Source organism: Myotis yumanensis, unplaced genomic scaffold (assembly GCF_028538775.1).
Source record: "Myotis yumanensis isolate MYYU_CA2020_CCGP unplaced genomic scaffold, mMyoYum1.0.hap1 SCAF_4, whole genome shotgun sequence".
Classification (NCBI taxonomy): domain Eukaryota; kingdom Metazoa; phylum Chordata; class Mammalia; order Chiroptera; family Vespertilionidae; genus Myotis; species Myotis yumanensis.
Genome location: NW_027223755.1, coordinates 32,104,080 through 32,118,472, shown reverse-complemented (window position 1 = coordinate 32,118,472; position 14,393 = coordinate 32,104,080). Strand labels below are relative to the sequence as shown.

The 14,393-nt window shown below is 34.5% G+C and overlaps 1 protein-coding gene across 4 annotated transcripts in view; it reads right to left on the bottom strand.

Annotated features, from left to right (window-relative positions):
- Positions 1–127: 127 nt before the first annotated feature.
- KIF2A (kinesin family member 2A) overlaps positions 128–14,393 on the bottom strand; it is a 69,601-nt gene continuing 55,335 nt past the window's right edge. For 2 of the 4 annotated variants that reach the window (XM_070412036.1, XM_070412037.1), the window contains exons 16-21: positions 13,536–13,603; positions 10,149–10,262; positions 9,118–9,268; positions 6,899–7,000; positions 4,569–4,704; positions 128–1,833 (exon numbers count right to left, since the gene is read on the bottom strand). In XM_070412036.1, the coding sequence (XP_070268137.1) occupies positions 1,748–1,833; positions 4,569–4,704; positions 6,899–7,000; positions 9,118–9,268; positions 10,149–10,262; positions 13,536–13,603 (657 nt within the window). In that variant the 3' untranslated portion in view covers positions 128–1,747. The remainder of the gene's footprint in view (positions 1,834–4,568; positions 4,705–6,898; positions 7,001–9,117; positions 9,269–10,148; positions 10,263–13,535; positions 13,604–14,393) is intronic. The other 2 variants (XM_070412038.1, XM_070412040.1) reach the window with 1 other exon arrangement.

The following is a 14,393-nucleotide window of genomic DNA, read 5'->3' as shown; positions in this document are numbered from 1 at the left end:
AAGGTCAATAGTTCTCCATTCTTCTTCTCTTTGAAATAAACACAAATAGAACATATCTTACAGCTGCAAGAAAACCTGAGTCCCTTCCAAAACAAAGGTGATTACATTGAAGAAAATTATCTCTAAACTCATTCCATAGATTCCATTTATTAATAAGCACATTGTGAAAAATCTACATTTGTTCTAGATTTCAAGTTTACAGAGGAGCATTTCACCATGGTATTCGGATTTCCCACAACTACCCTCTGAGTTGTCTGAAGTGAAGTAGCGAATCTGGCTCATGTGACTCTACTAGTATTCATAGCTTCCCTGTGGCTCAAAGGAATGAGCTATTACTTTCCTAGAGTAAGTCAAAACAAGATATCCTTGGGAGATTTTTTGTTGTTAATACACTCCTGGATTCTCCTAGGAGCTGAGGGAAATGTCCTAGAGAGATATATAAATTGTTTAACAAAATATTTACATGAGAAGTAGCCAGTTTTCTTCCTTGGAGTAGCAATCTGTAAAAATAAATGCTACCATTTAAAAAGTAGCACACCCTAGACCAATTTATTGGTGAGAATTTGGTAGTTCTCACCAAATAATGGTGAAACATCATACATTAGGTAATGGACGGAGCTTGGGTTAGATCTGCCTTTTAAAGCAAAGTCAACTCTTGTTAGCTTAATTCACTTTCAAGGGATTTATGTACTGTCTATACTTGGCTTAAACTAACAGTTCTATTATGGACTACTTCCAATGTATTATGTAAATGTTCATGCATCAGAAGCCAATTTCCTTTAACAGTACATTTAAAAGGTACCTTTTGGGATGCTAATGGACACTTCAACTTAAGTAATGGTATTGGTAAGGAGCAAATTGCACTATTAGTCTTGTTAATAACGCACTGGAACACACTGCATATATATGTATTATCCTAAGATAAAACTCTTCTCAGAATTCCATTACTTTTTATTATACATCAACTAGTTTATATTTTCTTTACAAAGAAAATGCTAAGAAAATTATATCCACATGTTAAAAGTTTTAAAACCATAATTCCAGATTTCTTTACATATAAGATGGAGTGGTCCAGCAGCTATGTCCACTGTCACAGACTTTAGTTCCATTCAATGATATGGCACATCCTGCAAAATTAACTAGCAACACACAAAAAATGTCTCAAATACAGTAAAAATGTACACACAATAAAGGTAATTTACAATGACAAATAAGGAATGTAATTTAACTTGGCTGTGCATCAGAAATTCAGGGTCAATAGCCTTAGTCAAGGCACAAAGCAGAAAGAGGTGAGCACAGCTGTCCCTAAGAGTGGCACGGTATGTACAATCACAGATGAGGTATGCATGCACACAAAGGATTTAAAACTGCTCAGTCTTGCTACGAAAATTGAACCGAGTTAAAAGGAAATGCTGTGGCTTCCCCCTACTACTCACCCCTGGATCAAGTCCACAATCTTACTTCATCATATAGAAAATAAACTTGGTAAGGATCTCCAAAAGTAAATCACTATTTGGGTAAATGAAACAAAATGCTTCACTATTACCAAATCTTGGTTGTGCCTTCTGGACTAGAAGCATTTTGTAGACAAAGTTGTGTTTCACAAAACTGAAATGTCATTCAGGTGAAGGGACAAGACATTTTCCACAGACACTTAAAATTTCAAACTTCCAAATGGCCCTTACAGCTGAACCTTGTATGTTAAAACAGTGAGGGTTCTGGGGATCCTTTAGCAGCAAATGCCAACTTAAAGGGCACGGGGTCTCTTAGGGTTGATTTGCTTGCTGGCCTGTTCTTCTTCTTGTAGAGCTGCACGAAAAGATTTCACTTTATCTTGGAAAAAGAAAAGAACAGGGAGTAAGTATTACATCACAGGCAACACAGTATACAACTTCATGGGTATCAAGTTGGCTTGCTTATTTCGTAATCTTAACTCAAGAGTTTTCCTTTGGTTTTTTTGTTGCCCAAAAACTAAATACAATGCTCAACTATAGCAGCAGTTTCATTATAGATTCCTAGAAATACCTGCTTTTGCTATTGTTAACAGGTTTCTGTTTGGCATTTTTTACAGTGTTCAATTTTAATTTGTATTCCTTTTGGAGTGTAGACAGGCTTTATATGTGTGTAAAATATGTACAGTTATGTCCAAAAGGAACACTATGAATCTTATTAAATTGTAAAGCAGACATTTCTTCTCTCAATGTTAGAAAATTTCTACTCCCAATGACTATTTTATCTTTTTAAGCTATGAATTTTAAGAAAGAAATAGTGGCTAGGGAAGGGGATTAAGGGGTAATGCATTTCTTGGTCTTAAAATTCTATTACCTGTCTACCATATACTGACTCAGAGTCATTTAAGAATAAAAAATAGGTAAGTAAATTGGCAGAGGCATTTTCCTATAACAATGGTTCTCAAGCAGGGTGATTTTATTTTTATATATTTTATTGATTTTTTACAGAGAGGAAGGGAGAGAGATAGAGAGTTAGAAACATCGATGAGAGAGAAACATCGATCAGCTGCCTCCTGCACACCTCCTACTGGGGATGTGCCTGCAACCAAGGTACATGACCTTGACCGGAATCGAACCTGGGACCCTTCAGTCCCCAGGCCGATGCTCTATCCACTGAGCCAAACCGGTTAGGGCAACCAGGGTGATTTTAGCCATACCCTCCTACTCTGGGGACATTTGATAATTCCTACAGAAATTTTTGATTGCCACAACTGGAGTAGTGCTACTGTCATCTAGCCTGGAGACCAGGATGCTGGTAAGCACTGTGCAATGCACAGGACAGCACCCCTTAACAGAATTATCCAACTTAAAATAGCCTTCAGAAGAAAAGGAAGCTGCAAATTTCTTTCCTTCAGAAATACAATGATGTTTTTAAAAAGCTGACTTTTCTAAAATTTAGACAGAAAATTAAGGATTTCTGGATCTGTTGGCTGCTAATATAATGGCTCTTAAACTTCTTAATACCAAAATTATGCCTGGACGATAAAACATTTCTAAGAAAAAATTGAATAATACATAACTAGATAGTAATTTCTTAAAAGTTATAGATATGCTTTATATACATGAATGAGAGAATTAAGGGAAAGAAGTCAACTAAGTTAAAAGCTACATATAAACAGAAAAAAAACCTAAAATGCATTATGCTCTATCTTCTGAATAAAATGCATATAAAAAAGCTGCTTATGAATTATGGAAGATTAGAAAAATGATCAAAACACTTTAAATCAACGCGTGAACATGAAGAGTATGAAAAACAAAAGTAAATTTTAGAAACCCTACATTTGCACAACTGAAGTTGGGGAAATGCTGACTCCATCTATATATATAAAAGCCTCAGCGACCCTTAGGACTGAACAACTGGAACGACAGGCTGACCAGTCACTATGACATGCACTGACCACCAGGGGGCAGATGCTCAACGCAGGAGCTGCCCCCTGGTGGTCAGTGTGCTCCCACAGCCAACCTCCCGTGGACACCAACTGCCTGTGGTCCCTCCCCCCAGCCGCTGGCCCCCATCGGCCCCTGGTGCTAAACCATTCGTAGACGACCTGCTTTGGGGTCAGGGTTTCTTATGTAGCAGAGCAGCTCCCTTGCTGCAACCTATTAAGAGTCAGCCCTCGACACAAGGGTTTGTCTCACTCTTGTCCTCTCCCTTCCCGGGGGCCCACCTGCCGCGGTTGCGTGGCGGCAAGAGGGGGGGGGGGTGAAGGTAGGGAACTGTGGGGTGGCGATAGGGCCTATGGGCCCCGGGCTGGGACGGGGAACTGGGGGTTGGTGGTGGTGGTGGGCACGGTCCCTTTCCCAGGGGGGCCAAGGGCTGGCTCCAGCAGGCCAGGCCTAGGGAACCCACCCATGTTCGAATTTGTGCACCGGGCCTCTTGTAAAATATGATGTCAAATAACCAACTTCACAAAGGACCTATTTTTAAAAATTAAGCAGCTTATTTGATGCTAAAAACTAGCAATTTCAATCTGATTATATGTTGCACTGCATGTACACACTGATGCCCACTCAGATATAAATGGAGACAGCTAATTTTCCAATGCCTAAAAACCTAGCACATACAGTAAATAAATGCATATATGAAGCTGCAGATAAGCTAATTAAAAAGCCAAGCAGACATTACATGTGAATAAGCCACATACTTCTAGAAATCTTCCTCTTTTTCAAAACAAGTGTTCAAAGGAAAAACATGACTTAAGATGCATAGAAGAAGATGTAGATAGGTGGCTATAGAAAGATGACCCTGAATAGATCTAATCCAAGGAAAACAATTCTGAAAAGCACTGGCCTACCAAACTAAAATGACTAATGGGTCTATAAAATTTACAAATTTCTTAAAATACATTTTCCCTCTAATCTTATTTTCTCAAAAGACTGAAAGAAAAAAGACTAGAGAGCACTTGAAATGGTACTCCATGTTTCTTTTTCAAAAAACAGAATGGTTGGTGTGCCTATATACCTCTAAAAAGATGTTAAGTGTTGCCCATAATTTTCACTTCAGATGCTCTCTTGCAATTAAGCAGATTTCAAACATTAAAATGAAAAAAGAATTACCCCGCAGCTCAGTTAAAATGTCTATTTTTTGCTCAAGAATAGCTTCAAGTTGTGTAGCATATGAATCTACATCATAGTCTACTTCTTCAGTCATCTCTAGAAGAGCCTTTTCATCTTCTAACCATCGAATAGATTCCTAAAAGGACAAAAATTCCATTAATCCAGTAAGCCTCTTTGTAAGACAGAAACTAATTTACAAATTTTACATATGTTAAATATCATCAAACACACTCAAGATGGTATTCTCTAAAATATTACCATAAAACATCTTTATATACAGAGTAACATTAAGAAATATTTCTAGTGGGGATAAGGACACATATGTAATAACAATAAAAAAATTAAAAAAAAGAAAAAATATCTCTAGATTGAAATACAAATATGATAGACAAAGTAAGATGGCTTCATTTTTCTACTTTTATTCTACCTTGTATGTGTATGTGTGTGTGTTTTTCTTTGTTTTTTTTGGGAGGGGTGGTGGTGAGAGGATGGAATGGAATGAATCAAACACGTAAATATCAGTGAGTAGAGTAAGTCTCAAAACCTCAATAGCTATCCCTAAAACAGGGAAAAAATGGATGTAAGAAAGCTAATGAGCAATCTAATGACATCTATGGTAGCCTAGAACTTATAAATCATCTGGAATTAACATATACATTGGGGCCTCACAGTTGGGCCAAAGAGGTAGTTCTAAATTCAAAACACTAGTTTTTCAAATTATTATGACTCTAAGAACCAATGGATAGCCAATCTTAGAAGAGTCAAATGAACCACTAAATAGTAGTTATTCACCATTCATAAATACTTCAAGGAAACCCCTCATTCTTAACTGATTTTAGATATGTGGAATTTATGAGTTTATCTTCTAGCAATGTCATGAATCATAAGAATTTATAACACTATCAGATCTTCCAAATTAGAATTTTGGGATATAAAAAAGGATACTTTCTAGATTGTTAGAGTACACATAATTTCAATTTTCCAATATCAATGCAATTTAATGGCTAATTATAACTAGACTATGTGTCACCAGGCAGAACTGGTTAACCTAGATATAGTTAACTATTAGAAAACTGTATATGTGTCAATTAAAACACACACCCCAGTATTTGTTTTTCCTTCAGCTATATACTTAATTTTAAAAAACAAAGCCTTATTTTGAGAAATGACAGATCACAGTATAAAGGGACAATAAATGGAATTATAAAAATATTGGCTTGAAAGTCAGAACACACAGTTCTGCCAATAAATCAAATAAACTTTTAGAATTCAACATAAAGTGGAACAATGGGAAATGGTTTTTATGGGACACCTTGCTCCAAAAGGGCACAATTTTCTTAGAATTACAACGGTGCTTTCTTAATTAAATCTAAACACATAGACCTCTACAGATTCTTATGATAAAGGTTTGACTAAAACTGTAACAGTTTTAATAATGTATAACCTGTTCTAAAATTATAAAGTTTTTTATATTTTTGAGCCCTTCATCCAGGCACTTGAATGGCCTAGAAAGGAACATTAATACTTGTTTAGAGAAGATTTCTTCAACATCAGAGAAGGAATACAGGTCGATAGGGAGACACTAAGCTATTGTTCACTTTTTCTCAGAAGGTATTTATAGTACTCCAGAAAGGCAGGGTGAGGTTGGGGTGGGGAAGGCAAGCTGACTATACAGTCTTCCATAACGATATGAAATGTTCTCTTCACTTTCCCATCACCTCCTCATAGGTATCATCTGCAAGGCTATTTTCTAATTTAAAGGGGTGGGGAGAGGCAAAGGATGATCATACAGTAAAAGTGTTTGTAAAAGGTTGAACACACAGTGAAATGAATACTGTACCTAAGAATCTACTGCCACCCCTCACTCATCTGCCACTGACAGCTGTCAGAGCAGTTACTGTCCCTCCCTGAAGCCTTCCTTTCTACGAAGACTGACACCTCCTCAACTGCTCTGATAATCTTTAGAAGAATTTTTTCCTTTCTGCTGTTCTGACATGAAGACACTCCAATATACTCACCTAACATGAAAAAAAGGGGTATTGGAGGGCAGAAGTTCAATCCTTCTCTAAAAATGGACAACTGACAAAAGCAAATAAAATGGGAGAATGGTAGTAAATAAACTAGATCTTTAAAGAAAGGTTATTTGTAACCACCGTTCAAATTTTGTACTCAAAATTTGCCCTATCATATGTGCTACAAATATATATATATATCTGCATACACACAAACAAGTATTTTTTTTTAGATTTCTGTGAGAGTCAAAAATTGTTAGAGTTTTTAGTTAATTTCTCTAAAGAAACATTTTGATGAAAGGTCCTGTCTTACTTTACCTGGAACACTGCCCTGTGATCTTCGACAACTTGTTCTTCCATTTCTACCATTTGTGAGACAGCTTCATGGAAAGTAAACAATTGTGGAGAAACCTCTTCTTCCTTAAAATAAAAAGTTTAAAAATTATAACAGAGTTTATATTTTTAAATGTAACTTAAAAAGCAGTTTTTCTATGTCATTTACAAAAATGTATTCAGAAACAGAGGAAAACTCCTAAAATATACCATAAAAAGCAAAGCCACAATTCCTTTTTTTAGAATTTTTAATATATTTTTATTGATTTCAGAGAGGAAGGAAGGAGAGAGATAGAAACGTCAATGATGAGAGAGAATCATTGATCGGCTGCCTCCTGCACACCCCCTACTGTGGATCGAGCCTGAAACCCAGGAATGTGCCCTTAAGCAGAATAGAACCAGGGACCTTTTAGTTCGCAGGCCGACACTCAATCCACTGAGCCAAACTGGCTAGGGCCAAAATTTCTTTTTATGGGTAAAAATACTTAATGTAACACTCAAAAAGACATCCCAAACTTAAGTATATCAGTAAAGGATAATTTTCACCGAGTCCAGGCACTTTAATGCAAAATTACAGCCCCCCCCCCCCCCCCCCCCCGCAAGCAATCACTTTTGGAATAGCACAACTTTTCAAAAATCTTTATTGCAGACTATAAATATACTGAAATATTTCCTCAGTATTGTTTAATTTTTACTAACAATTTAAGTCATATATATGTCTTTAAATTTCTTTTCACCAAAAGAGAGATAAACAATGTTTTTCATGACTGTGACTATCAAATGGGTATTCTACAGGTCTCAATTCTTAAAAAAAAAAAAAAAAAAAAAAAAAATCAACCCTGTCAAAATGCTATCATTTGTTAAATCTGATTGCTTTCTGTATGTTTGAAATGTTTAGTAATATTTCATAATTTAAAAATTTGATTTCCCAGTTATTCAAAAAATATTATAAAAATATGTGCCCACTGCCCTAGCCAGTTTGGCTCACTGGATAGAGCATTGGCCTGGGGACTGAAGGGTCCCAGGTTCGATTCAGGTCATGGGCATGTACCTTGGTTGCGGGCACATCCCCAGTAGGGGGTGTGCAGGAGGCAGCTGATCGATGTTTCTCTCTCATCGATGTTTCTAGCTCTCTATCTCTCTCCCTTCCTCTCTGTAAAAAATCAAGAAAATATCTTTAAAAAAAAAATGTGCCCACTGTATAAAGACAAAAGTGTAAAGAAGTAAAAAGACACAAAAAATACACATTTTCAGATAGTTACTTTAATATATTGAGGGATTCCTTACTGTTTGTGATATAAAAGTTATTTATATAGTTGTTTAACTTCACTTTTTAAATGTATAATCCATATCTTTTTTTAAACTATATTTTTAAAATATATTTTTATTGATTTCAGAAAGGAAGGAAGGAGAGACAGAAACATCAATGATGAGAATCATTGATTGCTGCCTCCTGCATGGCTCCAACAGGGACCAAGCCCGCAACCTGTGCATGCACTCTAACAGGAAATTGAACTGTGTCCTGGTTCATAGGTCTATGGTCAATCACTGACCCACACCGGCTGGGCACCAGGTTTGATTTTTGCTCATGCATCCTTTTAATACATACTCATTTAACCATAGTTAATTTTGTTTTTAAGCTTTATATATGTTATAATGTAAGTATAATTCTTAAACTTATTTTTCCCTATGTTACTTTAAAAATTCCCAAATTTTAATAACAGTATAAAATCCGAGAAAAAGAAAGTGTAGATCAGAGGTCAGCAAACTTTCTTAAAGGGCCAGATAGTACATATTTTGAACTTGTGAGCTATACCATTTTTGTCACTTCTATTGAGGTAAGAAAGTAGTCAGATAACCCATAAATGAATGAGCATAGCCATGTTTCAATAAAATTTTATTTATAAAAACAGATGGCTGGCTCATAGCCTTTACAGACACACTGTGAAGATATTGCAGGTTCAATTCCAGACCATTTCAATAAAGCGAATACCTCAATAAAGGAAGTCCTAATCTTTTTGCTGGTGAGGGTCTTGTCTTCAATTTATAAAAAATATACCATCTGAGAAGTGTAATAAAGTGAAGCACAATAAGTTAGGTATGCCTATAGTTTGCTGATCCCTAATTTAGATTGCAATTATCAAGTTCTGTTACTGATGAAATGAACTAAGATTAGATAATTACAACTATATTAAGTCACTCACATTTTGTTCACAAAGAAGTTTTAGATCATCTCTCTGAGGGGAACTCCCCACACCCCACTGTGCCTCTAAGTCATCAATCTGATTTGGTGGATGGTGCATTATTGGACGAACATCACCAGCAGCAGTTGGATCCACAGTCAGTTCTTTTACCCTGTAAACACATAAGATGCATCTAAAATTAATAAAGACTTACATAGAAAAAAAACAAAATACCAATTTATTCAATATAAAGACAATTCAATTTAACATATTAAGATTGATGATGTCAGTTTTGCAGATCAAATTTACCTGAAGTCTGTGGAAACCCTAAAGGGATGTTTAACCTTACAAAATTTATTTAGGTAACTATACAATTACTTCTAATGTAATTATTGTACATAATAAGTGAGAATTAGAAAAGTATGTGAATCAGTATTTCAAAGTAAGAGACTGCTGTTCAAATTATATGAACAGAAAAATGCTAACAATGGCACTTAGATCAATAAATGAATCTTTGCCAAAATCAGAGAATTTAATACATGTTACAGATTTTTGGTAGTTCTAATGCCCAATTTAAATAGCTACATGTGAAATAACCTTATTCTACTGTATACTATAAAATGTAAATTAAGTTCCATCATTTAAAAAAAGTTTACCCATTATACTTAAATTTACAGACTTGCGTATACTTTCTAAGTCAAGAGGGCCCTTATTTCCTTGCATATAAGGAAATTTACAATAGCATACAGAATAAAGGTAAACTTTTCATTTTAAACAAGACAGTTCATTTTTAATGGTAGATGTGCAAAGATGACATCACCCTTAAAAATATGAGGCAAAATAAGAAGCCTGAATTCTAAATCAACATTTTAAAGCAAATAAATTAATAAAGTACATGGAAATAAAGATCATGCAGTTACAACCACCACCTGCCAAACAAAATGAAAAATAAAATGGCTCAGGACAAAATAAATGTAAATGAAATATTTATACACAGCACAATTCAAAAGAAACTATTAAAATAAATATCTTATGTATAGAATGAACTAGACCTGGTAATTGAAGGAGAAAAGTCGTCATACTCATAAGAAGGAGAGAGATCAGGGCGACTGCCACTACCCTGTGAGAAGGGAATGTCTGATGGACTAATTCCAAACTCCTTTACTCTGCAGCACCAAAAGAGCAACAGATTAAAATAAAATGCTCTTGTAAAGACAGCAATGCATATTTCAAACTTTGACTTAGTATTCAGTTTAATTTGTTTAGCAAAAGATAACAACACTGTAATGACTTAATGCATTAAAATATTTAAAAAATAATCCATTTTAAGATTTAAAAATCCCTCTGTCCTACAGATTCCTTACTACATAGTCCTTCCTTTTCTGGTATATTTCCCCCTTTTCTCATGACCCTTTCTAGAAGTTTAACTAGACCCTCAATAAATCTGAAATGTCCCTTATTTAACTACATGGCTACTCAATCTAATTTCCTTGTGTAATCAATACCATGAATATTTTGTTTAATAGCATTAATGAGGCCTCAACATTCTTGCAGTCTTTTCAAACTAAACACAAGACAATTAAGTCCTAATGACATCCATTGTTTGTAACAAATTAACTAATTTCTCCTATGCCTATTGAATGGTATCAGCTATGAAGCATCCTTGGTATAAATTGAGAAAATAGTCACTCAAATAATTTTGTGTTTGGTGATTCAGATGAAGAACGCTGGTTGAGAAAAGCCTTTAGTAATGGAATTTAAATTGCTCTTGCTAATGTCTCTAGGTTATATTTAACCAAATTGAGGCTTTTCTGACACAATTTTTGTGATTCCCTATGTTCTTTTTTAGTCAATCCCATTTCACAGTAGTAGGTAATATTTATTAAATACTTCCTATATATCAGGTATTATTAGTAATTTATAGGCATTATATTATTTAATACTTAAGATAATCTTGTGATATTATCGCATTTTACAGATGAGAAATGGCTCAGAGTAATAAAGTATCTTACCCAATGTCATTTAATGAGAATAATCATAATTGAGGTTCTAACTTAGCTTTTACTATAAATCTTATATTAAACACTTCCTATACTAACCATATTCTGTTTCTCTCACTATTTATCTTAGGTTGAACTAAATGAAATTACTGTTTTTATAGGTCAAAAGTAATTATTATCAAACTAATAATGTAATGTATATCAAACCAATACATTTCTACCTACAATCATTCTTTGCTATCGGTAATGTCTATACCAAAGATTCAATACTGGATTCATCTGCCTTTTATCCTTTATAGTCACTTTGGAAAGCTTATTTACTACACCTGCTGACAAAACTAGATTTCTAATACTACTTGACTCTTTTTACTCCCAACCCCATTTCTTATTCTCTTAAGAATCTCCTAATTTAGATACCCTAAACACACTTTTCCTCTTGCTCAGCCTAAACACTATTAAATGCAGCAATTATCTATCTCTCTCCAATGAAAACTATCAGGGAGGTTGAAAAATCTTTATTCACAGTGATTTGAAAATAAGAGGCAGAATTCTTTGTCTCAGCTGGTTAGTCATGTTGCAAATGAATTATATTACATTATAATAAATTAAAACATTTTACTTGAACCCAAATAAACTAGAGCAATGGCCAGACAGGGCATTTTCACATTAGGGGGATTCTTTTACAGCCAGAAGTCTGAACACACAGAGGGGTTTTATTTATTTTAATTATACAACATGGCAATATTCTACTATACAAAGCCATTCCTCATCTCTCCCACAAACAATTTTGAAATAAGAGGCATTTTAAATTAATGATTGAACCCCCACAATACCAAAAATATTTATTGTAAGGATCAAATAAAAATCTTACGAAGTTTGCAGCTATAAGTTCATAATTCAAAGTTTAAAAGGGAAATAAATTTAGAAATAAAGTTATATTTAAGAAGCTATTATATCTTAACACATTGTGGATGGATCATGAGAATTCTCGCTTCATATGACACAGTGTTTTACAAAGTATCATACTTTAAAAAGATATTAGATTGTAAGAACATTTAAGAAATAACTTCAAAATGCAATGGGTATTTAATTTTAAAGAGTGCCTTTAACATTTATGTAAAAACGTTTTTTTTGTACTCGTTCAATAGAAACTTATCTGGCCACTGGGTAAAGCTAGCAATAAAACTATTGGTCACAGGATGCAATGTGTTAATATCTTTTTACAAAAGGTCAATAGGTTTATACTTTCCAAAGTTTTTACTATGATTTAAAAACATTTCTTCAGCTGAAGCAAAAGCAAGACATAGAAGAACAAAGTGTACAATATCATTTATGTAAAGTTCAAACACAGCTACCTATGTTGTTCACGATTAAATTCATAGGAAGTAAAACAATTTTTTAAAAAGAGAGAAAAAAATAAAACAAGAAAAATGTTCCATAGAAGCCAGAGCAATCAATTGCTGCCTTGGGGTAGGCATTAATGAATTTGGGCATGTTATTAGGATTTGTGATCAGTAAGGGACACATGGGGAACTTTCTGGGGGGTTGGGAATGTTTTCTTTCCCAGTCTAATGACAGGAATTTCATTTTATAAGTACTCATTAAATTATTCTCTTACGTTTTGGGCACTTTTCTGTATGCATATGTATTTTACATTTTAATAAAAGATTAAAAATAAAATTTGTATTCAGCAAAACTAAAAGAATCTTAACACTAGAAATGGAATACAGAGGAATTTTATCTTTAGGTTAAAATCACAAATGCAGTATGTGATAAAAATTTAAAACTATACTCATTCAAAACAAGTGCAATGGGAATAATCTATGGAACAAAAATAAATATGCCCATCATAATCCAAAATTCCAAAGGCATTTCACGATTATAAGAAATATTTTAGTAGTCTATAATGCTTTTTTGTCATTTCATCTATAAATATTGTTACCTAAAGTTTGTAACACTACTGATATTAATAAAATGTAACCCGTATAAGACACCAGAAAGAACTGTGCTATCACTACTTACTTTAAACTCTATATTCCCTGTGTACATATAACATTTAATATCAGAAATAATTTTCAGCATATAGCAAAAACAATTTAAGAAATACATATTAGCCCCTGGTAGAGTTTTAACACACCAGAAATTATTTGCTTGATTCATATTTAGAAAAATATTATGAAATCTAACTTGGTTAAATGAAAAAACATGATTGTGTTCTAGCATAGTAAGACCAATTCTACTAAAAATATAAATCTCTCCCCAAATTATACAACATATTACCAATTATTTTGATAACTTGACAAAATGATTCTAAGTATCATGCAAATTTTTTTTGAAAAGTGAAAAAAATGTAATAAGCTTTACACTATCAGATATTAAGTCAAATCATATGCTGCTCTATTTCCCTCAAATTTCAAAATGGATAATCATTTCTCATACCTATTTGCATATCTTAATGTATTAAGAGTATTTTCACAGGATGCCATTCCTGGAGAGATTGTGGCAATCTATGGGGAAAAAATGCAAAGGTAAATAAGATGTTATAAATGATGAAGACAGTGATACTAATATACAGGGTGGGGCAAATGTAGGTTTACAGTTGTGAGTATATGAAACAGTTTATTCTTGTACTATTATTTATTACTGGAGGCCCGGTGCACGAAATTCATGAACTCGAGGAGGGGAAAGGGCCCTCAGTCCAGCCTGTGCCCTCTCGCAGGAGGCCCATGGGGAGCTGGCCTAAGCTGGCAGTTGGGCATCCTTAGTGCTGCTGTGGAGGTAGGAGAGGATCCCACCAATGCCACTGTGCTCACCAGCCATGAACCTGACTTCTGGCTGAGCAGCGCTCCCCCTGTGGGAGTACACTGACCACCGGGAGGCAGCTCCTGCATTGAGCGTCTGCCCGCTGGTGGTCAGTGCACATCATAGTGACCGGTCATTCTGCTGTTTGGTCAATTTGCATATTAGCCTTTTATTATATAGGACTGTATTATTTTTTATACTAACTGTAAACTTACATTTGCCTCACCCTGTATGTATGTATTAATAATATGTGAACTCCAAGATTACTTGCTATCTTATGCCCACAATCAGATAATAATTATAAACTCTTTTCAAAATATAAACAGGTCTCTGAATGCACCAGAAAGTGATCAAAATCAGGTAGAAAATGGAGGTCAACACCTAGAAGAAGGGAATAACATTGAATGACTTCCCCACTACCCCTCTTTCATAGCTTTATTGCCTAAGAACAAGCCCTGCTGTTGTCACACAGGACAACTAAAACTTCATTAGAAA